Genomic DNA, 25,061 nt, shown 5'->3' with positions numbered 1-25,061 from the left:
TTGTAACATGTTGTTACATACTTACACAGATGCATTTTGTACAGTTTATTCATTGCATACGAGTCATAAGACTGTCACCAGATTTTTTTTTTTTTTTTGTCTTGTTCATGTTTTTACATTCTTTCTTTAGTAAATGTTAAAGGAAAGGCCCTCCACAGCCATGGGCCCCTGACACCACAGCTGTTTTCACTCATTGATTAGTCCTCTGATTCAGCTGCTCAGAATGTGCTGGATTTCTCTCTCTAGTTGTTACAGCGACACAATGGACAGTTTTATCACTGTCGTCATTGGTATGTTGAGATTGTCTGCATCACATTATTTCTGTCACTGCTTTGATCATTCCTCCTATAATCAGGTTAGGTGAAAACACCTGTGTGTCCAGAGCCTTCTGTAGTCTCTGCATCTTTTTACCACATACTATTCTTTCCATTTTATCTATTCACAATTTTTCCATCATAGTTTCTAGAATTGTTTCTTTCTTCGAGACACCATTCATGTGGTTCATGTTTTGTATTTTAGTGAATTGTAGTGATTAAGATTCAACATATCTTTATACATTATTTCTATATTGTTTTATATTGTATTTTCTGAATATATTGGTCTTTTTGAGGAGAACAGGGAGTATTGGAGTATCAGACTGTGTTGCCCAGCTCTGCACTGACTGACCCAGTAGACTGACTCCTAATCATGCAGACTACAAACTCACTGTGCTAACGTCTGTATGTGACTTCTGTAGCTTTTATTTGACACTATTGTTACATCAAAATATTGCTGTGAAATGACATTTTACTGAGTGCTATCACAACAGCTTGCAGATATTCTGACTTTATGCCATTTACAGTCATGGAACTTGTGACACATACAGTTCATAGATAAATAGCCAGTGGTGGACAGTAAGTATATTTACTCATGTAATTTAAGTACATATAGTATAAGTCCATGTAAGTACAGTTCTGAGGCACTTTCTCTACTGCTTTATTCATCTACTGCACTACAATTTAGTGGGAAATATTCTACATTATATACTTTTTCCCAGTATATTCATTGAACAACTATAAGTTCTACCTACTTTTCATGTTCAGATTTTACACATAAAACATAAGATCAGTTTGTAAATTATGATGCTGTGTGAGAGATTAAACTTCCCAGCAGTATATGAAGCAGTGAAGTGGCTCTACCTACAAGCTACACCTTCAAAGGACAGCTTACATGTTAATGTATCAATAATAATGAACCAGTAATATAAAAATACTGGCAGGAGCACTTTGCATAAGGAGCACTTTTGATGCTTTAAGTCCATTTTGTCACTAATAGTTTTATTTAAGTAAACATTTTTATGTAAAAGTTGTCACTTGTAATAGAGTATTTTTATAGTGAAGTAAAAGTATTCATTAAAACACTTCCAATACATTTAAATATCATGCAAGAGCCTCATCTAAAGTGTCTGTTTTGTGCCCTCTGCTGGCTGGTGGCGTGTCCATCTGTCCTCCATGTTGAAGTGTGTTATGTGTTTTTCTTGGGGCGATGTGGATTCCAAATGATTTCTTCTTAGAGAGGGGCTTTTCTTGAAACTGCTCGTGGCTCTGCGTATGATCATGAGTCACCACGAGGCCTCACACAGAACCTCTCTGCCTGCGTCCTTTTCATTTCTCTCACATGAACGTCACCATATTACACCAGCAGCATACTCATACAGTATTCTCAATTATATCTCAATATTGTCAATGAGAGGAAATGCTACGTATATAGTATCATATTTATTTATCAGTTCACGCACATATTTGATTTGATTTATTCATCAATCATTTTTATTCGGTGGCTTCCACAATACTCTGATACAGATCACTTTTGACAGCAAATATACACAACTTCAGACAACACACACTCATAAAGCATCTTTGTTGCACAATGTCTGCGAGGACGACCCCAAAATCTTAGAAACACTTACCAGATCTGGTTGCCACGGGTGCAGTGATAACATTGGCCATACACACAAATCTCTGAACACCAATACAGAAGATGTAGCTATCAATACACACCAGCACATGTGGAATGACACAGTAAATACACAACTCTCCAGTATGATTTCTTTATCTATTTCACATCAAAAAAAGCAAATTATCTGTGTGGCTTGAAAAGAAAAATAAACTGTAAACAGAAACAATATTTAAAAGTTCTTCTTCGTCCCTTAGTTGTAGAAGTGGTAGAGGCTTGCTGCTGAGCCTTTTCAGCACAAGGAATGAACATGCAGCACAGTCATACAAGCAGCTGATGGGCAGAGGCGACAGTGAGGATGGAGGGAGGGGAGGGGGGAGGGGGGAGGGGGGAGGTTTGTCCCAGGAAAAAATGAACTTAACATAAAGACAAAATGGGGAAACTGTTAAACTTTGAAGTCCAGCAGGTTGCAGTCGATCTTGTAGTAGACGTAAGGATAATACTCCTGCTGGCTCAGGTTGAGGCCTGGGATGTCCATTGCGGACTGAGAAGAAAAAAGAAAAGAGTGCAGACTGTTAGTGTGTGAAAGCAGCTGTTTGAATGTAGGGCCAGGCTTGAAATGGTTACTGAAATGATAGCTTGTCAGGAAGTGATTGGGGGGGGGGCACTAAAACCAACATCGCTGAACAAAGATAAGAGTACCACGAGGGAGTCACATGAGAAAAACACACGTAGTGCTAAACATTTTTGATTTAACCAAAACTCAATTTCATGCTAAGTTACTTAACATTTAAACTTACTTACATCACACTGTTAAAAGGCTGGGATATTAATCAATACATGTTTACACCTCAATAAAAAACAGGAATGAGTTGATATTCAATTAGAGGTACACAGACTGTTTATAAAGGGGTTCACGCCACCGTAGCTGTTGTCTTTCATTGCAGTAACCAGCTATGGCCATGAGAGGGAGCCCCTGCTATTCTCCTAACATGGTGATGGAGCAGCAGAGGGACTCCATTGGTGTGTCTCAGGTCGATGCTACTGCTTTCTATAAAAGTCACAGAGTCTTTTTATAATTGCATCACAGTACTCACATCAATTATTGCTGCTGCACTGCTGTCCAGATGCTTGTACAGATCATTGAGCACCTCCCTCAGCTTCTTCATGGTCTTCTTGTTTGGCTGCAGGAGCATGGCCTGAAAGTTCACTGGCAGCCCATATCTGGAGGAACACGTTACATAAATATGCTGATCAAAAAGCTTTTTAACTGCTGCAAATGAGAAGGAAGCGAGCACCTTGTAGTTTTATGTATGGGTGATATTAAGATTGCATGTCTGACCACAGCACCTTAAAACAGATTCCACAAAGACCCTTAGTGCTTTGATGTGGATCCACGCAATGAAGGCTTCGCTGAAGTTCACTTTCAACCATCGGACAAGTGGACCCTGCAGAGAAGAGGTCTGATTAGGGTTGCGTGTTTTTTGGATGTGGCAGTCTCGCCCAAACAGAAAGAGAATGTACTTGCAATCACCAAGATAAAATGTTTGTTTCTTATCGCAGTCAAATTTGGCAGACAGGTCTTAAAGACAAAGAGCTGCATTTCTCTTTCTGTCCTCAACGATTCCAGATTATTAAACCTGTTTTTACTGCAGTGGATTTGCATGCGGTCAGTGTTTTCTGACTGCTGCCAGCTGCACAGCACTGACATTTCCAACCGCTTCAGGCTTTTTATCTGGTTGTTTTCCAGAAAGAAGGAATCGTTTCTTTGCTCACTCTGTGTCATTTGGAGGGTTTTTCTAGAAACATACCAGAGGACTGTGATATTTTTTCTGCTTTAAACTTTCACTTCTCAGGGCTTGGGAGTGTTTTGTAATTTACCATTTGGAAAATCTTTGAAATTGATCACAGTAAAAGTAACGTTGCTGTAAAATAAAGTGAGTAAATCCTTGCTGTAACAGAATAACTACAGTGTCTCTGGAAGGATTCAAGTCCCTGTAAGTTATCTTCACAATGTACTAAACATGAATCCAGTGACTGATCTGGAAAACATAAAGCATGCTCGACAAAAATGAATCAATCTGTATCGTAGATAAAGACCTACGGTATTCCAAACCATGAAAAGATCAGCATGATGCCTTCAACTGCCCACCGTGAAACTGCATCAATGAGCAACTTAAAGCAGAAAATTCTTTCCTGTTCCATCACTTACAAACTGCTTCTTCTTATCTGTGGAGAGTCGTGTCATCTCCTCTTTGTCTGCCTTCATCTCCTCTTCGTTGTACTGGAAGTCTCTCACTGTGAACCTAGAAATGAGACGTGGACGGCAGAAATCAGCTTCATTTGATCACTGCAGTGCTGTCTATTTGATATGTTTAGTTACAGCTATATATATTCGCCTCACAGTCTGGCTCCTTTTGAATTCAGCTCATTTTCTCATGTCGACACTTTTCACACTTCTTGTTTGCATTTGTCCTGTGCAATGATGATGTGTTAGCTAAGTATAACAACTCTTACTTGTTCTCTCTGGCTTTGTGTTTGAAGTCATCTATGGCTTTCATAAATAGAGTGACAGTGAACAGTCCACTGTCGTTGTCTTCAAATAGGAGACTGGAAGAGATGACAGGTTCTTGTTATACTGCTGAAAAGAGACTGAAAACTGCACATTAACCTCAAAGTAAAGCAAATCACAAGCAAATCACCCACTAAAAATGCACATACTTGTTATTGGTTTTGACATCACTTACTTTGAGGATCGAGGCACCACCATCTCAGCCAGTGTTTCATATGTTTTCTGCCAGTCAGTGTATCCAGTCCTGAAAAAACACAAGATGAGGAGATACTAAGTCAGCATTTCATTCATCTTTCCTCTGATTTACGCTGCAACGTGTTTCTAATTCTGTGATTTACATCAAGACATTCTTGTCATACTATAGAAGTAATACTCACTTTGGTACAACTACCAGCAGAGTGATGAGGTACTCTGAGTCAAGTACAAAGTCTTCCTTCTTGACAATGTCAGCCAGGCTCCTGGTCAGCAGGCTCCCCCTGGTGGCACACAGCAGTATTACAACAACATGGTGTGACATAAAGAGGGTGCCTGGTGTTGACAAAGCATTTCAGAGTCACAGTAACTTTTCAGACCATGCTGACTGCGGAACATGGTCAGTGATCCTTGAAACTTGACTCATAAATAAGCACATGGAGGTCTGATATTTCAAAGCTGCCTGGTAACCAAACAGATGTCCAGTCAGCTGAAGAGAAGTTAAAAGACATTAATATATTTTGCTAAAAAGCCCTTCAAAAACAGTTGAAAATGCTGGGGGGAGACATAGTTTGGTCTTTGTGACTTAGATTGTCCAAACTACTTAATTTGTGTCTTTTCTGGCCAGCTACATTACTTCCTGTGTGCTGTGTAGCACACAGCAGTGTGAGCAGTGTTAGAGACGAGCACATTAGCACACATGGATTACTTACGCATTCTTCCTTTCTAAGTTCTGCAGGTTTCCCTTCAGGTTGTTGTAAGCTGATGCTCTGGTCTTCAAGTCATTGTCAATCTGGGTTACTTGCTGTTAAGGATGACAAACATAGTTGAAATTACTTATGACTGACAAATAAAATACAGAGTGACATGCCCTTTAAAACACGCCTCTACACAGAGGAACAGGTGCACAAAGGCTGGATGAGCCCAGTCAGAAATAAAACCTACACAAACACCCTACAACTATGCATATGCTACAAAAATAAAAAGTACAGACAATTCAGAGACCTACCTTTGAGATGATTTCCGAGATGTTTTTGAGCGACTGTTTGATGGGATATTTTGCCATATCCCACTGAAATCTTGTGATGTAGGTAACAAGATCAACTGAAAAAAGACAACAGAACTGTCAGGCTATTATCTGCTTATTATGGGATTATAGTAAGACAGAAGTTGGATAAAACTACACTGTTACAATGGCAGTGAATGAAGTTTAGATCGCTGCACTGGAAAAGAACTTCTTTCAGTTCAGCAGCAACATCAGATAGTTGTCAGCTGGCCTAAGATTGTAAAGAATATATAGAACATGTGTGCTTGAAGTTGTTCTTTTCATTACTGCCCCTTTAGCCTTGCTTTGCATTAACCCGCTTGAAACACAGTTGTTTTTTGGTAATAAAATAATCAGGACACACTGTGCTGTAACCATCACTGTACCTCCGTTGGCCAGCAGGTTCTCCTGTACTTTGTCTCGACTGTCCTCCAGCACGTCGGCCATGTACTGAGCAACCTTCTTCACCACACTGTGAACAGCCAGGAGACATCAAATCTCGGCATGCACAAAGCCAAAGTAAACCACACACTCACATGACCACCACGACCTCATGCCCCAAATGTAACACAAACATACACACATCAAAAACTTTCACGTGTTCTTGTTAAGGTAACTTCCTGACAAGGCAATTTATAACGTGGCAGACTCGCAGAGTTCACGATTTTTGACCACACCGTTTAGCAGTGGATCAAAGCAGGACTGTGTCTACAGTAGTGAAGCCAAGGAAAGACTGAAAGCCAAATCACATCTCATGCTGAAAAAGTTCATAAGAACCACTTTGGTTTGATTTTGACTCTCTAAGTAACATTTTTATTGTTCATATAATGACAAAAAAGACAACCAAATAATACAAACTGAAATAATTCGATCAAAACTTAAAGGAAAATGGATGTAATTTTGAAGAACTCAGTAGTTTAGGTATTGCTTTTTTCCAGACATGCTGGATGGAAACTTCAAACAAGGAACTAGATTGAGGACAGGCACTAATCAAACAAGTGAAACCGTACTGCAAGGCTGGTCTTTCTCACAGTCTTGGAAATATCTACAGAGGAAGCAAAGCTCAGGCAGTCATGGCTGGGTGTGAGTTTTGGATGTCAGTATTTCCAAAAGACTATAAATTACACTCAAATATAGTTGCGGCACATAAGTCATCGGGTATAAATATGACTAAAGAAAGAGCTGGTGGTGTGTCACCCAACTGTAAATTGCCAAGTTTAGACTGCAAGGCCGGCTAGCCACAGGCCCCTGTGAAATTCCTCATTGTTACAAGGTAAGAGAAGGGATTACAGAACGGTAAACCGGCCACATCAGAGAGCATTGCACAGGTTAGGGGAGATGTTTTTCATGCCCTTTAAAGCACAGACTGTGTTCAACATGATTATGAGAGCAGTATAAAATGACAATTTAATCACTAAAGCACTCTTTCCCGAGAGACAGAGAATAAAAACGTTCATTCCATGTCAGAATAGGGAGCATACCTTTCAACAAAGGAGTCTAATTTGGCAAGTTCATCCGACAGCCCAACCAAAACATCTAGTGTCCCCACCTGTTTTTGAACACATAAAGCATAAAGTAAAACATCAGCACATTTTGACTAATCAGTCCTGAGATTTGGGTCGTTTTTAAGTGGGATCAGCAGGGTTGTGTTTAAACAGCGACATCTGTGGTTCAATCCGTCTACAGTGACATCCAGGGGGCCCTATGTGCTTAGAACGGCGCCTCTTTGTCCAGAGCCGTTCATGCATTGCTAACGGTTCCAGGAGAACATTGAAGCCCCATGTGGCAACAAGGTCAGCGGGGTTACTTCACCTTCAGTGCAGAGAGGAACTGAGCCAGACGAGCTGAGCGGCTCTGTGGATGAAAACTTCACCAAACCAACGCTTCAACATGCAGGCACCAGATCTATGTAAAGGCTGCTTCCTATACACACAATCAGCTTATTCTTGACAGTGGATATATAAGGTGAGTGATTTTCATATGAGCCTTTTACATGTAAAACCACCACATGACTTAGAAAAATAGATGAAAAAGAAAAATTATGTCCACATTCAATTACGTATCCATAGATTCAATACTCCAAAGTACTGGCTCTGTACTTCAGGGTGGGGATAAAGGCTTTAAAGTGTGACTCCATGCTAACCTTGAGGTCTGGGATGTTGAATTTGTGGTTGACGGAGAGGTTGTTGGTGCGCGTGGTGGCTGCCATCATTTTGTCCCATGTCTGCTGGCAGGTCTTCTCTCCCGGTGCAGAGATCAACCAAAACTCTGTCATGGTTACAGTACTGGTGCAGCTAGAGAAAACTTAAAGTAGAAACTGGATGTAGATTAATGTGCGCTGCGTTTTAGCTCGGCTCAACAGTTAATAAAACATGGAGAAACGCTGAGTCTGACTCTTGATCAAAAGCACTGATTTAGCGACAACACAGGTAAAGAACTGCGTTGACATCCCTTCTGTCTTTGCTGCTGTCATGAAGTGTCCTGACACTGTTTACCACTAAGCGAGCTAATAACATGATGCTACACTAGCAACAGTAGCTCATTCAGGGTCCAGTACAAGCTGACGTTCCTATTTTGCCAACACTATATATATACATCTTCATTCCCTGACAGCTAACTAACGATACACAGCGATAAATAAGCATTAAACAGTACTGAATACAACCCGAAGCTCGCAAGAAAGATGTTTAAGGTCAAGCAATATACAGAAGGGATTAGCTACCGTTAGCCACTTAGCTTTGCTCCCAAACACAACACAGGTGTGTTATGCTACTGCGTAACAACTTTACTCACCTCTGAATATAAAAGATGTCCGTCAACGGTGAAAAATAAAGCTATAAAGAGCGTTTCTATGGCTTGATAATTTTCATAGTTGCCATTCAATACAGTTGGTTAGGTCTCCTGACAGCAGCATCAGAGTCAGCTGATCTGCCAGAGGAACCGGAAGGCCTCTCTCACACGTTCTGCTTACTGAGAAAACTCAGCAGCGACCACAGCCGGTGGACAGTGGGTACTGCAGGCCAGGTAGCATAATGTCTGTGATTGTTGTGGGTTTGATGCTCACGTTCAAGGAGACTTATGGCAGTCACAGCAGGGCAGATGCTTGCAAACGTATGTGAAGAGGGCCAGGTTCTTCAGATAGAGGAGGGTCGCAACAGTTAGACCTCACTCTACTTAAAGCAATCATGTATGAATGTTACACAACAGCACATAGTGCAGTGGCTGCCCGAATAATGACTTGGAATAATGAGGCTGACATTTTATTGCCATGGTAAGTTTTACAAAATTTTATTTAGCGAGACAATTTAGGCGTTTTTCCATTCTTGTTATGACATTTAACCAAATTTCCTGAATTAAAAGATGTGATAAGAACTACACCTCAGACTTCAGCATAAGTCAACATTCCAAGTGCATTATTGCCATAGACTGTTAGACAAGGAGACAGGCAATCTTGGATGCCAAGTCAGCAGCATTTAAGGCTTTAGAGTTGCTAAATTTGGAAAAGCAGGGTCAGGTTTCCTGACTTTGGGTGTCTCCTGCACAGAATCTGAGGAAAACGCCCCCAAAGGGACATGTTTATAGTTTAGTGGGTCTGGGGTTCATTGTTTGGGACACAATGCTTGGTCTGCCTGGAGCCAACCCTCGACATCAAACGGCAGGGTGAGCTTGCCCATGGCTGGCTAGAGGCCAGTCTGCTGGGATGTTATCAGGACACACACACACACACACTCCACAATCATCTGTGTGTGTGTGCGCGCGGTAGTCTACAGAACGCAGACTACAGCTGAGAGTCTGGTGTGTGATCTCTTCGTGTTCAATAACAGAGAAAATGTTATTTTAGCAATAAATAGCACTGAATGGATAAAGTAGTATTTACAAGCTTATTACCATCCCCTCTCACGCACACCATACAAGACTGTGTCCTTGCATGGACTCCCATAGCTCTCTGGAAACAACCATCTGAGTGTCTCACACATATTTCTCTCAAAGTTGTGTTTATGGTTACTGTAAGCCTGGAAGTGTCAAAGTGTTATAATAGAATAGCAGCATTAAAATAGCTCACAAGTCTTAAAACGTGGAGGTGCACTGCTGTCACCTCTTCTCCTCCATTTCTTTTGAAAATCCTCTCTGATTTTCTTTTAACACTAAAGCAATAAAGAACGACACAGGTTTGTTGTTGGCTCACTCATACATTCCAGGAATGAAGGTCTCTGTGAAGCTTTGTATACACAGTCTCACTGTGCACATTACCTGTTTAATCTTTAAACTACCTGGACTCACTTGACTTGGACTACGGAGAACCACTGCTTCAAGAAATGAAAGCATGCTCAAGTACACACACGTAACCTGCATAGTATGTAGGATAAACATGCAGTATGTAGGCAATATCTGTGCAGGTGCACATCCATACACACGCACACACACCTGTACAAGCAAATCATGTTAGGCACTCTCCAGCATGATTTACTTGCAGAATATCTAACAAATCATAAAAAAGCACCGCAGAGACATGTGTGTCTATATTTAGTTTAGTTGATGTGGTCCTCTTGGTGGTTTGGTTTTCTCAGAAACAATGTACTTTTACAGTAAACCACATGCAATGATGTCAATTTCTGACCGTCATGTTATGAACTTAGTTATTCAGCAATCTATCTTGGCAGAAAGGAAACAAGGGTGAAAAGTTAATCATTTTCTAGATTATATTATTGTTTGACCATCATGGTATATCTCATCGTGCCCCGCCACCTCTTTGATACCATTGTTAAAAATGACATGTCCGGGGAAAGCCCAGAGATAAAGATAGGTCCTTTTAGGTGGCATATCGCAGACCCAAAAATGGAACCCTTTTACAGTTAACGTTTGGGTGTGTTCAAAAAAGGCTGCAGTGAATTTTCACAAATACAGTATCTGTGTAGTTGTAGTAATTGTCAGAAAAGAAAGTCCACAACATTCATGATAAGACCTGTTATATTCCTGCAGCCAGTTGCTTTATATTTCCCTGCTTAACATTCAGATCAGTGTGAGGAAAAGTTTGCTTGGAGTCCCTTTTACTTAGCAACATTCTTTGCCAAAAAGAGCTGCTGAGTGACCAAACCACATTTTCAACACAAGAGTCTGTTACATAAGACCGATTCATGGTGAGTTTAACCAGTCACTTATTTCCATGTAAAGAGTAAATAAACTACTGTGCAGAGATACTGTAGAGCCATAGATGTCTTATCTGATCAATTGTATATATTAATACATTAATTTTATGCTTACAAACAAAGAGGGTGACCAACTTAGTTTTTTATCTTTTCATTGTTGGATTTATGTTCTTTATTCCTCTTTGACTGCAGACTTTTGGTCAGTCGGGGTTAATCTATGCTGGCTTGTTCTAAATCTGTGTGTTGATGTAATCTGTTTGCAATGTTTGCAAATAAGAATTCCTGCTGCACAATGCAGCCACTGGAGTATTTGCTCTCACAGTGGGTGGTGCGCATGTCTTGCTGTCGCATACCCAATGGCTGCGATGGCTATTATGGTCCACACAATGGAAATCAAACATTGTGCTTTACTGGAAGCCACTTTAGATGCTATGTGTGATTAGACTTATATATACATCGTCTCATTTAGTGTCGGAGAAAACAGGCACAAAACACGGAACAGCTTTTGTGTTGCATACCGAGGAAAAGACATTGCCTCTGCAGCCTTCACAATGGACTGTAAGCAGTAGTTTTATTAGTGTAACAAATGCTGCTATTGTTTATTTCCCCCTAAGGGGTGCTCAAAGCTCATCTAACACGCTGAAGAATTTCACAGTAATGTGAATTCACAACTGTTCTGGGTTGTTGGAAAAAAAAAAAAACATATCATGCAGGGTTATATGATGTGAGTGAGTCGGTCTGGAATTTCCCCTCGCAGGACAAATAAAGGAATATTGATCTTGATGGTAAAGATTTGAGCAACTTTGCTTTTGGTTAACATGTGATCTCCATGGAAAAAATAGGACTTCTGGATGGACTGAGCGATAAAAAAAAGAAAGTTTTTTGAATCCTAAAAAACCCAACACAATGCCGAATTTAGAAGTGACAACATAAATGTTCTCATGTGTGTTCTGATACATATTTTGGTGTATTTTTGTAGTTAGGACTGTACTGTATGTCCCTGTCACTCTGTAACAAATATTGAAAACACTGAACTAAGGGAACATTGAGTTCTCAAAGACCACACACACACTGCCGAAAATGGACTTTGACTCCAGGATAAGTAGATCATTATAACAAAGACAAACTCAAAGACAAACTCATTATACATTTTCACAGAGATATTTTCCAATATTTCTCAAAACTATCCCCTAAGAAATTCTCTTGATAAGATCTGCAAATATGCAAATAGAAACATGGACATTTGAAGTAGCGATTTTATGATCAGGTCTGTGATTCTTAAAACCAAAATGATGTCAATATTGATATAGAGTCAAAAAAAAAAAAAAAAAAACACGGAGAGAACACTTCCCCTCTGTTTAGCAAACAGTAGCTGAGATTTCCTTGGCACCCTCCTCCTCCACTGTTGAGGAGGGAGACATGCAAATTTATCTCCTTGGAAAAAACACTTGCTCAGACCCTGCATTTTCAGAAGCAGGCACGACTTCTCAAAGTCACAACAACAAAGGCAAAAGGACAGAAAAGTCCAGTTTGAACTTGAACTTAGACATGCATCCATCTACTTACTACTCATGGAACTGATGTTTTGCAGCTGTTGATTTTGGTGACAGAAAAAAAAGGGAAAATTCTGCAAACTTTATTGGACAGCATTTTTTCATTATTACTGAGCCATGGGAAACGCAATGAAGACATAGCACAGGTAATTCTTGGAAAATTTGACATTGGCAAGTTTAAAAAACAGAATATAAAGCTTTAGTTAACCAGTGCATTTTACTTTGACTGTTTCTGGAATATTTCTCAATAATTTTGAAGATTTAAGATAAGACAAGATGAGAGATAAGATAAGATAACCCTTTATTATTCCTCCATAGGGGAAATTTGGGTGTTACAGGCAGCAGCAGTAGTATCAGAAGTATAAAAAGACATAGAAAAAGATAAAATACAAAATAGAAAAAAGTCAAAACTCTGTATTTATACATTATTTGTAAGAAAACACAATGTTTTTCAGTATTGCTCATTGTATTGCATGTAAAATATTATTGGTAGGGCCAGTTGTAAAGGGATTGGAGAATTGCTCATGGGTTTAGACTTGCACATTGTTCAAGTACAGTGTTTTCCACTATTGCACAATGTTTAAAAAAAAAAGGAAAGTATTATTATTATTATTATTATTATTATTATTATTATTAATAATGGGATGGTTGGGGTTGATTATTGACATATTTGACAGCTCTAAACTCCGCCCATGTAAAACTCCCTACACTTAAGTAAAATCAGACCGGAACTTATGTTTACATAAGTTACAATTATTCAGTTATATTAAAATGGAATGACCATTTTCTGAAAAACAGCTTTGTTAGATTGATGTTTCTTTTATTGTGTCTTTATTTAGACATTGGTGGTTTGAATTCATCAAAAATCCTTGCACTCTGTTCGTTACTACTGATTTTATTTTGATATTGTAACCGGATATTCCACTGTTCATTTTGGCGTGGGCTACTGTCTGTCGATCCATCTCACCGCACACTCGACCTCCGCTGTTCCCTTCCGCTCGGCTAACAAGTGATCCGTGTCAGCTAAATCTCATCGACAAAACCTCGAACGAATAACCCAATCCACCACGTCCATGGCAGATATCATTTTCTCTTTTAGTAACCCCACCACTCTTTAAAAATTCCGCCTAAAAAGAAAAAGCGTTCTGTCCCCTCTTTTGGGTTTTCAGCAGACGTAAGTAACGTTAGCTAACCGCCTTTTTAGCTTGCTGCGTAGCATGTTGTTAAATTAACCGAGTAAACATAGCGTTAGTTTGCCGACAAGTCAGGAATGCTAGCTGTAACATATGAAAGATAAAGTCATAATCAGTACCATTATTATTTAAGAAACGAGTAACTGGTTCTTGTAACACAATAAAGACTTGTATGTTGCTAAGAAGCTAACGCTAATACCTTATGCTAGCCTTGCCAGTGAGTGCAAAACGACCTGTTACCATAGCAAGCCAGGTTAACTAGCTGTAACCGTAGAAATATTAAATGTGGTTTAGAGTTGGTAGCAGACAGATGGTATTTTATCTCATAGCGCTGGGCATTGTTTGCTGTTGTGATTTTACTTGGCAATGTTTATCCCAAACTGCTCGTCATGATTGCGTCAGTTCAGTTCACTTTACGATGGACCATGGTCCAAACTAGCAAAGACATTTCAAACATTTAAAAAACACCAATTGCTCAAAATATGTATCTCATACAAAAGAAACCACAAGCAAGCGTTTATATATTTGCACCAATGTTCGCTTTCCTTTGACTTTGTAACACTCCGCACTTTGCCTGGTCAACTGCTTCCCAATGTTGTCCTCTACCACGTCACACTGCATTAATGTTAAGATAGACTGGAACATGGGTCAGTGGGGATGCTCTCCTTGTCAGACTTGTTTGTTTGTCAGTGATTGATTCCCATGTACTCTGTCCTTGTATGTCCCTTTGCAGGTGTATAACAACTATCCAGAGGATCTAGGGGCAGCTCTATACCGGGAGCCATTTGACTTCAACGCCGAGCCACCTTGGGATCCTAGCTGATAGTGGACGAGTTCATCCCAGGACTCATCCATGTGAGTGAATTAATACATATTTCTTTGATTGTTTGACTGGGGATGTTTTTGTAGTAGAAACAATTGTGAATAAAACCATGTTTGCATGTATGTATGTGTGTCTGTTTTAATTTAAGTGACATTGTTTAACGCCTTGTGACAAATTGTTTCACCAAAACTCTTGAGAGTAAAAAGGGTGTAATAACAAGCTGCATGCTTCAGATGAATCGCAAACAGTCTAGTTATTTTAGAACATGCATTTCAGATCTATTTTCAGCACTTCTATTAAAATAACAGGACTCTCTAGCAGGAAGCTTTTGTCTTGCCCTGATTTAGTTGTAACTAAATAGATGCTCATTTGGTTACTGGTATTAAACCAGTTAATAGTGGCTACATTTTCATCAGCAGTTCTTTATGCTTTGTTATGAGAAAATAATGCAATAACTGTACTAACTGGATGACCCCATTCACATCATCACTTCCTTCAAAGGGAAAATGTTATGTGTCATAGTTACATAAAATCTTGGTTAAAGACATTATAGGGTTGAGGCATTTCACGCCCTTTTATATCCCATGGTCCTGCAGAGGATTTAAGAGTTGAAGCCTATGCTGTTTTGTAGAATTGCAATAATTTAATTTTCGTAAAATAAAAATCCTGTGATAAGTATACTTGGTCATTTTCAGGCAACATTGAAAGCTTTCACCCAACAACACAAAAGATGTTTGCATCATGTAGAAAGTACACCATTAGCTGCATTTCCACCGCGTGATCTTTCCCCAGAGACAAGCAACCTGTGGACGTGCATTTCCCTGCAGAGACAAGGGTCTGAATTAAGTTTCGGGGTACTGCTTTCCAAAGGTCCAGGAACTTTGGGGGTGGGGATTGCAGCTTTCTGATTGGCTGAGTACTTGCATTTTATTTCAGCCACCAATTTAAAGTTTGTTTTTTGTACATTGTGCTTTGACACATCAGCATGGATTTAGAGAAGAAAGCAAATGCCAGATGGACCGTCAATGATGATTTTTGTATAGTCACATGCAAAGATTTTGTGTAAGAATAGCCATTGCTTTTTCATACATCAGTGGATTCATTTGTCTAATTTTTAAAGATCTATAGTTCACGGCCTGAAGGAACATTTAGTTACTTGAAAAGTAATTCCAGGGACTAAAAGTTCTAGGCACTTTGGGTGGCTATACTTTGAAGTCTCGTGTGTACAAATGTTGCCACAGCGTTGTGTCAGTGTCTTGATCATTCACTGATTTTGTTCTCCGTATGTCACCTCCCAAAGTTACAGCCATGTCACATCTGTTCCAATCCAGACTACTATTCCTCTCTGATGTATTGTGTAACATTATTGAAAGTAAAGTTGTGACACCAATGCCGCCAGTATTGTACCTTGTTTAATGCCATCAAAAAGAACCTTTACGGGTCACCAGCTCAGGGATTCATGGTGATTGTTGGGAGTAATTGATGGTAAAGTAAATGAACCCTGTGCCCCAGACTCTGTGTTTTCACAGCGGCTTTTCAGAAGAATAGGCCTCTTCCACAAAGCTATCCTGTAACGTGGAGCTTGCTCTGTGCTCTGATTGGATGCCCACTGAAAGTGGCTTGTTTGATTGGGGATCTCATCAGAAAGGTTTAGTTTCCAGCTACTAAATAAACTAGAGAAGACTTGTACAACATCAATGAACATGCATTATCCAAATATGATTGAATTGTTTTGCTTCTTGAACTTTTGTGTCCTAAGTTAATTCTTCTTTTTTTCTTGTACAGTTTGTTGCATAAGTCTAGGACCCCAAGGGCTCGAGAGGGAGCGAGCAAGACCACTTTGGACTAGCCACATTCTTTATGCCTGTCGGATTAGAAGAAACCGGTTGAGAGGATGAAAGGAATTGCTGATGAACCGCAGTATTCTGTTGGCCTACTGGAAGGAGGCACGGCCCTCTGTGATGTGATTGACAATCACATTTATGAACAAACTCTGGTAAGGGGTCTCACTGCAACAGCATTAGAGAGACCAAATTGTAGTATTGTATTGCATTGCTTATTACATGTGGTTACATATAGACTCAGTTTTGCAAAAGCTTGCAAGGTGTATATTTTTTTTCTGATTCATCCACATCTATGTTTCTTTCTTCCTCAGTCTGAGAAGAATGCATTCTTTGTAGCAGACCTGGGAGTTATAATGAGGCAGCACGTTCGCTGGAGAACCCATATGGCCCAAATTCGACCCTACTATGCTGTCAGATGCAACAGCAGTCCAACTGTTATTGAAGTTCTTGCTGCCCTCGGCACTGGATTCATTTGCACCAACAAGGTACTTTCTCCCGAAAATGTTAGATCACTGATGTCAGTTCAGGTCTCTTAAGAGAAAAACAGTCCCAGGTGCAGCATGCGCTGTTTATGCTGCACAGGAAATTGTTTTTAGAGGAGCTTACTGCAAATATTTTGCAGGGTAATAAATTCGGTTCAGTATTACATCACCGCTTTCTCTGCTAGAGAAAGTACGAGCACATTTCTGTGGGTAAATATTGCTCAACTTGTGCTCCACAAGCTGTGGAATAGACAAAGAGGCACCACCAAGTGGTCAGTATACCTCAGTGCCAATCTTTTGATATATTACCATGTGTTTGGTCTATGTATACATGTATTTTTGTCTATGGTACTCTATGCAAACAGTTTATTCATAGAATACTGTCTTTTTCTCTTTGTATTTTAGTCTGAGCTTGAGCTTGTACAGAGCCATGGCATTCCCCCTGAAGATATCATCTACAGTGGCGTTTGCAAACAAGTGTCCCAGATTAAGTACGCTGCTAAGAATGGCATTGACCTCTTGGTGTGTGATAATGAAGCAGAGCTACGTAAGATTTCTCGCTGCCACCCCAATGCCAAGTAAGTGTTTGCGAAGAATTAGTCCTAGTGCCGGTGATCATGTGACTGGAAAGATGCTATTTCAACATTATCAAGTAATTTGATTTGTGCAATTGTGCCACTTTTTTACAAGTCATTAAATACTATCCACCTTACAAGATTTCACTTGAAATACATACAGTATGTTGTTTCCTACCTTCTGGCATACTGGCATTGTCCATATTAAGAAGCTTTATGTCAAATCAAGCTGTATAAAATCACGTGGTCTCAGCTGCAGAGATTTTGTGATATATTGTGCTAACTTCTCAACCAGTTCTCGTTGTGTACCATTTGTATTTAGCCCATCTGGTTTCTTTTTTCTCCACAAACCACTAACCAACATCCTTTATTTCATTCAGGCTGCTACTACAGGTTTCAACAGAAGCCTCTAGCCAGGATGATGAGATGAGCATGACTTTTGGCTGCTCCCTCAAGGACTGCAGGCATCTGTTGGAGAGGGCTAAGGAGTTGGGTGTGCAGGTGGTTGGGGTGAGGTGAGGCCTGCAGAAATTGTAAAGTGTGCTCTGTGACTGTTTATGAAGTGCTTTGAGGAAACATAGATTGTGTACAATAACACTATAGCAGCTTCCTTTACAGCAGCTCTCAAAATTTAGTCCAACCTGCTGTCGTACTAAATTTTAATTCCAGTGTTAATGCCCCCCCCCCCAACAGGTCTAACATTTCCAGCTCCTGTGAGGACGACCAGGTGTACATTCATGCCATATCTGATGCCCGTTGTGTCTTTGATATGGGAGTAAGTAATGTTAAATCTTGTTAGTTGCACTGTTCAGTTCTGTGATTCTGTGCTTTATGTTTTGGACACTTGTGACAGCTCCAGAAACACCCACTTGATAGTCATTCATGTTTCAGTGACATATTTACACGCCTTTGTCTGTCTCAGGAGGAAATTGGCTTCAACATGAAAATCCTGGACATTGGAGGCGGCTTCAATGGATCTGAGACTCAGCTGGAACTGGTCAGTATCTTTCTGTCTGCTTTTTACATGATACTAATTGAGGACACAGTGGGCAGTAAAACCTGTATCAGCAACACTCAGAGAATTGTGTCCTGATATGGATCAGACACTATCCTGTCTCCCTCACAATTCAAGTGCACTGCAAGCGTCACCACAGGGTCACTTACACTGCATTTAAGTCACATTCTTTTGAAATTAGTATGGAAATTTAATGTGAGAGTCTCAAAACTAATTTTGAAAGGTGTACTCATTTTGGTTCCTGCTTTTTACTGCTGTCATCTCTGTTGCAGATTAATTGTGCAGTCATGTCTATGGTGGACCTATACTTCCCTCCTTCTACTGGAGTTTCCATCATTGCAGAGCCTGGCAGCTTCTTTGTGTCCTCTGCCTTCACTCTGGCTGTGAACATCATCTCCAAGGAGGTGGTGGCACGAGACTGTCAGGACCAGGCGCATGGTCAGTGGCATGATATTCACTTAGGGTATATATTCAGAAAGATGTTAGGGCTTATTTACAGACAGGAAAACAGTGAAGAATATGATATAATGCAGCCGTCACGTGAAAAATGCATTATGTAAAGTCAAGCCAACAGCCGTGCCAAAAAGACTTGACAAATGTAACTCATAAACCATAATATGAAACAAAATATAAACCGCAAGTTTAGAGAATCCATTCCACTCTAATAGATTTTGTCCACACTCTCTCTGAACAGATGATCCATCTCCCAACGATGAGCCAGAGTTCCAGTACTACATGAACGAGGGAGTGTATGGATCATTCGCCAGCAAACTCTCTGAAACTCTGATCGCTGCTCCGTCTGTTCACAAGGTGAGTCTCAAAGATCCTCTAGGTGTAACCACGGCAACACTTTTCTTCTAATATACTTCCCAATGTTTGCCCACATTTATTTTTTTCTTTTTTATTTCATTCAATTATTAAATTCCTTATATTATTATTATTATTATTATTATATGCATCTCTACAGTCACTCGCGTTAGTTCTGACTGATAACAGGGTAATAAAAGGTTATGTAATCAGTGGGGAAGGAACACAGTGTTACAGGCAATTAAATGTTTCATTATAATGAATCTGGGATTTCAGGAACATCATTTTAAAGCTCTTAACTGGCTGTGATACTTACATCTGTCACCCCAAACCTAATCCAGTTGCATATGTGTTAAGAATAAAGTTCTCATGTGCAGTTGATGAAGATTGTTGCACACTGCATGACTAAATACATGATGTCTGCTCTGTGTGTTAGCAGAACACATCCCTGGATGCTCCAGTGTTCAGCAGCAGCCTGCGGGGTCCCTCTGGGGATGACCTGGACCAGGTAGTGGAGCACTGTCTGTTGCCTGAGCTCAACATCGGAGACTGGCTCATGTTCACCCAAGCGGGGGCCTACAGTCTGGGTCAGCCACTCTGCACCACCACTGACTCACCACCACCCCCTGTGTACTATGTCATCTCCTCTAGAGACTGGTGAGGAACTCGGTGATGATGTATTTTATAAATTTGTTACAATAACTGACCAGATTCTGTCCTTGACTCATGTTTATTTTCCTCCAGGTTTGAGATGCAGGACACAGGAGTCACCCATGAGGCTACACTGAAGAACTTCTCATTGGTCCCTTATTTCCTCAATTCCTGCCAAACAGAGGCTGCACTGTCTGTCCCAGCTTAACAATCACCAAACCAGGAAGACTTTTATCTTTCCTGTATTAGTTTCTGCTGCTAGCTTCCTCTGGCCTACATTCCACTGGGATGAACTGAACCATCTGTGCAGATAGTGCTTGGGACCAGACTGAAATTATCTCCCAAACCCCAATGTAAAATATAGTAAGTGATTAGACCTGGAAAACCCAAATAGATGTTAACTTGTATGCAACAAAATGGATGACTCCAAAAAGACAGACGCATTCTTCCTTTGCTTTGGGCATCCCATGGCACAACAGTTTACACTCATGCAGTAGACATATAATGATTTTAAATAATTATATTTGACAAATGTATTATCTATATCTCCATTGCTGTTGCCAGTTTTGTAAAGTAAGATCTGTATCCCTGAGTGAAGCAGTGTATTTAAACAGAAACACAGTTCTGAGATGTTGTAGGCTGCTTTGCTTCAAGATGTGTATTTATGATTTCAATTGGTTGTATAGTTTATTTTGTGTGATTTTGATTTCATCATTACATTTAAAATCTTTTGTCCTCCGCAGTGTTTTGAAATGGAAACTTGCATATGGAGGTGCATTTACTCATCTGTCTGATGCAGTAAATAAAGCCAGTGTGATCAATGTGCAGTGTCTCTACAAAATCCACTCCTGGAGAAAGTGCAGGCTGCTCTGGTGTTGGTTGGGAAGCTAATGGCTCAGAGTTCACCAGTAAACTGGTGTTTCAGTGTTTTTCTGAAGTGCTGAGTAGTTTGCTTTGGACCAGCAGGTATCTGCTATGCCAGGACATAGCACAGCAGGTTTATTATACAGCATGTGCTGCAGATGGAACAAGGGAAGTGTTGATGGATGACGAATCAGCTGACATGGAGCAGGGTCTTTTTAAAAAAAACCAAACAAACAATCATTTATAATGCTAGAACCCTGTTTTGCTATTTTTATCGATATTTCTATTGAATTTGTTCAAAAACTATTTTCAACATTTATGACTTGAAAGAACAGCATTTCCTGACTGGAAGTATGCTTGCAAAGTCTATGTCGTCTCCCCATCTGTGTCTAAGGCATGATGATTTTTTGGGCATTTGCCTGTTTAAAAATGTGTATCTGTGCTCGTCAACATGAACAGTAATAAACACCTCATTGCCTGGACTGTGAATCGCTGTCTGTGTTTTAATATCATCAACAGATCATGAATATTTTAATGAGGGAAGCCCTGCTGCTGGTCATGAAGTCATAACTTAATCATTTATAACCACTTTCAGAAATGGTTTCACAACATGACACGACGGCTCCAGTTCTCCTCCAGGATAATGTGATCACAGGTTAGAGTGGATTCAGTTTTAGGAGCCAAATCTATGACAAGTCCAAATCACGTAGGAAATATTGAACACAGTGTGTAAAATAGGAAGGACAAACACGACACAAATAGAGATCTGGAGACATAAAAAACGACAGAGAAAATACATGCGTCCAAGTTTAGAGAGAATTCTATTTTCCCTGCAAGAAAACAGCTGTGCAAAATGTTTTAGAACAAATCACTTCTCATATGGCACAAAATAACAATATTCAATGTTTTTGGTCAAATGCCACTGAAAGTAAACATACATTTAGTATTCTTTTGTAAAAAATGAAAACTGCTTACAGAACAGTATCTCCACATACTTTCATTTTCAGCTGATACAGTAGTTTGAAGTCCATTAAAGCATTACCTTGCTCATATTTAACTGTAATCATTAAGGAGCAGCTAAGCTGCAAAGTCTTTACATTCTTCATTTTCAGTCCAGCAATGTTGTGCAACTGTTCTGAGCCATCTGGTGACATGTAACAATCAGGCGCACACTCCTCTGTGCATTGTTTGAGTCTCAGCCACACAAAGCCTCGCTTTCAATTTCGCACTTTCACCGTTTTCACTTTGGTTTCTCATCAGGATGCCACACAGTTTGTTGAAGATAAGAGTGTGGTGGAAGCAGAGAGGTCAGCCAGCTGGGTGACCCCTAACGTCCAGCAGGGCGTCTTCCTCGCTGATAGGTGTCGCCGGGCATGCTTGGCCAGGTGGTCGCTACGCATGAAGCGGCTGAGGCACATGGGACAGGCAAACTTCTTCTCTCCCGTGTGGGTACGTCGGTGGCGAGACAGCTCATCGGAGCGAGCGAATCGCCTCTCACAGTCCTCCCACTTGCATTTGTAGGGCTTCTCACCTGTTGGACAACAGACAGAGAAATGTTTTCAGAACTATAATAACATCACACTTGTGTCATCATTTTGCATAGGGTGCAGACTTTTAGTTGCTTTGTAAACTATCTAGAAAAGTGCCCTATAATGTAAATGCATCTACTTAGGTGTCAAATCCTTCATCCCATACCTGTATGTGTCCTCATGTGGGCCTTGAGGTGGGAGCTCTTGAAGTAGGTCTTGTTGCAGTCCTCTCTGGGACAAACATGACTGCGTATACGGGACATATCTGGCAGCAGTGGCCTTTGTCTTTGTTCCAATAAGACATGACCAGGCGCGGGGGCGATGGCTGGTAGCTTGGTGCCACCAGAGGTCACCAATGTGGGCTGGATGTAGAGAGTGGGAACAGTCGGCTGAGGGACCAGGAGCATTACGGGGCCTTTTGCCACCTGACCCCCTAAGAGAAGGACCTGGGCAGGAGAAGCTGCTTTGGTTTGTGGTGGTGGTAGTGCCTGTTGTTGCTTGTGCTGCTGTTGCAGCTGCCTGTGCACAGTGGTGAGCGCTGATGGGACAGGTAGCAGGTGTTGCATCTGGCTCTCAGAGGCTGTGACAGGTTTTTGCACAACAGTGGTGGAAGGAGAAGAGACAGGAAGAATCTGGCAGAAGACAGGCACAGGAGGGACACCGGGGCCATCAGCCACGACAGAGGAGACAGTCTGTGGTGTGACTGATTTACCATCTGGGGCTGAAAGTCTCATCTGGATCTGGCTGGCTTCAACCATATTTGGCAAAGTCACAGTGAAAGGTTTCTGTGGCGTGGCTGCATTACAGTCAGTCTGTATTACAATAGTCCCTTCAGACTCTCCACCATTCAGCCCATCTTCAGAGCTCAAATCTGTTCTAGAATCTTTTGTATGAACTTGAGTGAATCTTTCCTCCCTGTTAAAGGGGCGCTGCTGGCCATCTGAAGTGTGGCGGATTACACTGGTGCACTGGAAGAGTTGCTGAGAAGCAGCAGAGTGTGTGTGCAGATATGTCTCTTCTGTTGGCTGTATGCTTGGACTCCCAGCTCCTGCAGGTTGATGTAAGGGTGCTGCTGGGGGTGGATGGGTGGCCTCAAAGTGAGGTGGACTGTATGGCGGCGTCATACACTAAGAGGAAAAGAGGTGTTAAATTCAAGTATTATGCAAGTTTGCAGCTAAATGCAAATATCAGAGCATAGACAACCCTGTGAATAATCTTGTGCTAATGCTACATTTTAGACCACATTTTGTCCACACATGCTTGTTCTGAAAAAGCTTAATGGAGTGGATCCCTTACCAAAGGAGATTCCTGTGACACAGTAGACACAAGGGGGGCAGATTCATCCTCTGAGCAGTCTGAGGATGGAGTCAAAGGCCTAGAGTGTCTCAGCCTGAAGCTCTGGGTCTTCCAGTGCTTAGTCATGGACATCAGAGCCTCCACAGCCTCCATGTCACCTGCACCCAAATGAGCAGGCTGGAATTCACCTTGGATGTCTGAGCAGAGCTCCTCAACTTCCATGCTGTGACTCTGATAAAGCAGGAAAAAAGACGATTCAAGACACCAAAATGGACTGTTCTTTCATTTGATTTGGATCATACACTTTCAATACATGACACCATGGATCAGCTGTAGCTATGCCGGATTTCAGGTTTTACATGCAATTAACCATACGTAGTATACATTATGTAAGCAGACATACACAGTGAACATGTCCCAACATGTTCAATCAATGTTTTAAAGCTCATGGATTTTGACATTCATCAACGCAGAATATGTGAAGAGCCACGCGAAGTGAGCATGATCAGCCGCTGCTCCCCAGGGCTGGGGCCCTTTCACCTACTTCCCTAGGGGACAAAAGCACCAACTCTGCTGCTTACACAGTCACACAACACTTACCAAGCCCTCCCTGACCTGGCCAGCACGCACACGCACACACACACACACACACACACACACTCCTAGGTAACCATAAGTGGTGAAGCTGGTGGTACACCAATAAACTATAGATATAAGCTGGTTATAATAAGGCTTGACAACCATCATTACAAATAAAACAAACAAAAGCAATTAAACTGTCAACATAATGGAGTATGCAGAACATCACGTCCTCGTATAATTTAGGAAAAGTAGGCTACATGTCGTTATCAGACCCAAATAAATGTGATATAAAGTAGAATATGTGACGTTGTAAAAAGTAATTTACTTACATCTTATGTGAGCCTGTGTGAAGTGTTCAGGAGCTCGGTTTAAGTGCCGATTGCTTGTCTTGTGTGAACACCTGAAACCAAATAACGCAGTTTCCCTGGTTCCTCGTCAGTCTCGCTGCCATTCATCGTTTCAAACACAGTGGGGGAAACGAGGGGCGTGGCTCAACGCCTCGTCCAATCATACACAAAGGTGTGTTATGCGCTGACCAATGCGAGAGCGATTCGGCGCGTGATCGGGGGCTGACGGCACCGTGGAGGCAACATGGTACACAACATCATGGGCGTGTGAAAAACATTCCTGTTTACACTTCCCGTCACCCACCCCCCAAATACACACACACACACACACACACACACGATCGTCTTCACCCTCCTCCTCAGCAGACACACACCTTCTATGACTAATCATAAGTTTGAGAGATGAAACTGATAAACAGCTCTGTGATCACCAGCCAGCAGAGTGCAGTTTCTTAATCTTAGGTTCCTCCAGATTTAATGTCACATTTTAGCACAATAATAACATTTGAATATTTAAGCATTTTCACTGAAATGTGTCTAATGGACCACACTATAAGAAATCTCTACTACAGGCAGGACCAAGTGTTCGCCAAGTCTGGTGTGTAGAAA

At 40.9% G+C, this 25,061-nt stretch overlaps 3 protein-coding genes across 6 annotated transcripts; 1 reads left to right on the top strand and 2 right to left on the bottom strand.

Moving 5' to 3' along the window:
* Window positions 1–1,744: 1,744 nt before the first annotated feature.
* atp6v1c1a (ATPase H+ transporting V1 subunit C1a) lies at window positions 1,745–8,677 on the bottom strand. Its single transcript, XM_076737813.1, has 13 exons — window positions 8,538–8,677; window positions 7,888–8,048; window positions 7,226–7,293; window positions 6,131–6,216; window positions 5,709–5,803; window positions 5,413–5,504; window positions 4,885–4,983; window positions 4,683–4,751; window positions 4,453–4,545; window positions 4,148–4,241; window positions 3,286–3,383; window positions 3,033–3,159; window positions 1,745–2,479 (listed from the first exon to the last, which is right to left on the bottom strand). The coding sequence occupies exons 2-13, from the start codon at window positions 8,017–8,019 to the stop codon at window positions 2,381–2,383; spliced, it is 1,152 nt and encodes a 383-aa protein (XP_076593928.1). The 5' UTR covers window positions 8,020–8,048; window positions 8,538–8,677; the 3' UTR covers window positions 1,745–2,380.
* A 3,683-nt stretch (window positions 8,678–12,360) lies between these two features.
* Window positions 12,361–21,187, top strand: LOC143324489 (antizyme inhibitor 1-like). Of its 4 annotated transcripts, none has more exons than XM_076737034.1 (12): window positions 12,361–12,590; window positions 14,371–14,492; window positions 16,246–16,456; window positions 16,616–16,789; window positions 17,192–17,364; window positions 17,742–17,876; window positions 18,055–18,136; window positions 18,284–18,358; window positions 18,649–18,814; window positions 19,071–19,186; window positions 19,623–19,840; window positions 19,928–21,187. In XM_076737034.1, exons 3-12 carry the CDS (start codon window positions 16,355–16,357, stop codon window positions 20,040–20,042), a joined length of 1,356 nt encoding a protein of 451 aa, XP_076593149.1. In that variant the 5' UTR covers window positions 12,361–12,590; window positions 14,371–14,492; window positions 16,246–16,354; the 3' UTR covers window positions 20,043–21,187. The 4 variants fall into 4 exon arrangements, with proteins under 4 accessions (XP_076593149.1, XP_076593147.1, XP_076593148.1 ...); XM_076737032.1 differs by having other exon boundaries at window positions 12,453–12,590; window positions 19,620–19,840; XM_076737033.1 differs by lacking the exon at window positions 12,361–12,590 and adding an exon at window positions 13,397–13,618.
* Window positions 21,188–21,500: 313 nt separating this feature from the next.
* On the bottom strand, window positions 21,501–24,584 carry LOC143324488 (Krueppel-like factor 10). Its single transcript, XM_076737030.1, has 4 exons — window positions 24,435–24,584; window positions 23,524–23,754; window positions 22,394–23,354; window positions 21,501–22,229 (listed from the first exon to the last, which is right to left on the bottom strand). Exons 2-4 carry the CDS (start codon window positions 23,743–23,745, stop codon window positions 21,955–21,957), a joined length of 1,458 nt encoding a protein of 485 aa, XP_076593145.1. The 5' UTR covers window positions 23,746–23,754; window positions 24,435–24,584; the 3' UTR covers window positions 21,501–21,954.
* Between the last annotated feature and the right edge of the window lie 477 nt (window positions 24,585–25,061).

This window comes from Chaetodon auriga, chromosome 8 (genome assembly GCF_051107435.1).
Source record: "Chaetodon auriga isolate fChaAug3 chromosome 8, fChaAug3.hap1, whole genome shotgun sequence".
Classification (NCBI taxonomy): Eukaryota; Metazoa; Chordata; class Actinopteri; order Chaetodontiformes; family Chaetodontidae; genus Chaetodon; species Chaetodon auriga.
This window is presented reverse-complemented; position numbering and strand designations above follow the sequence as displayed.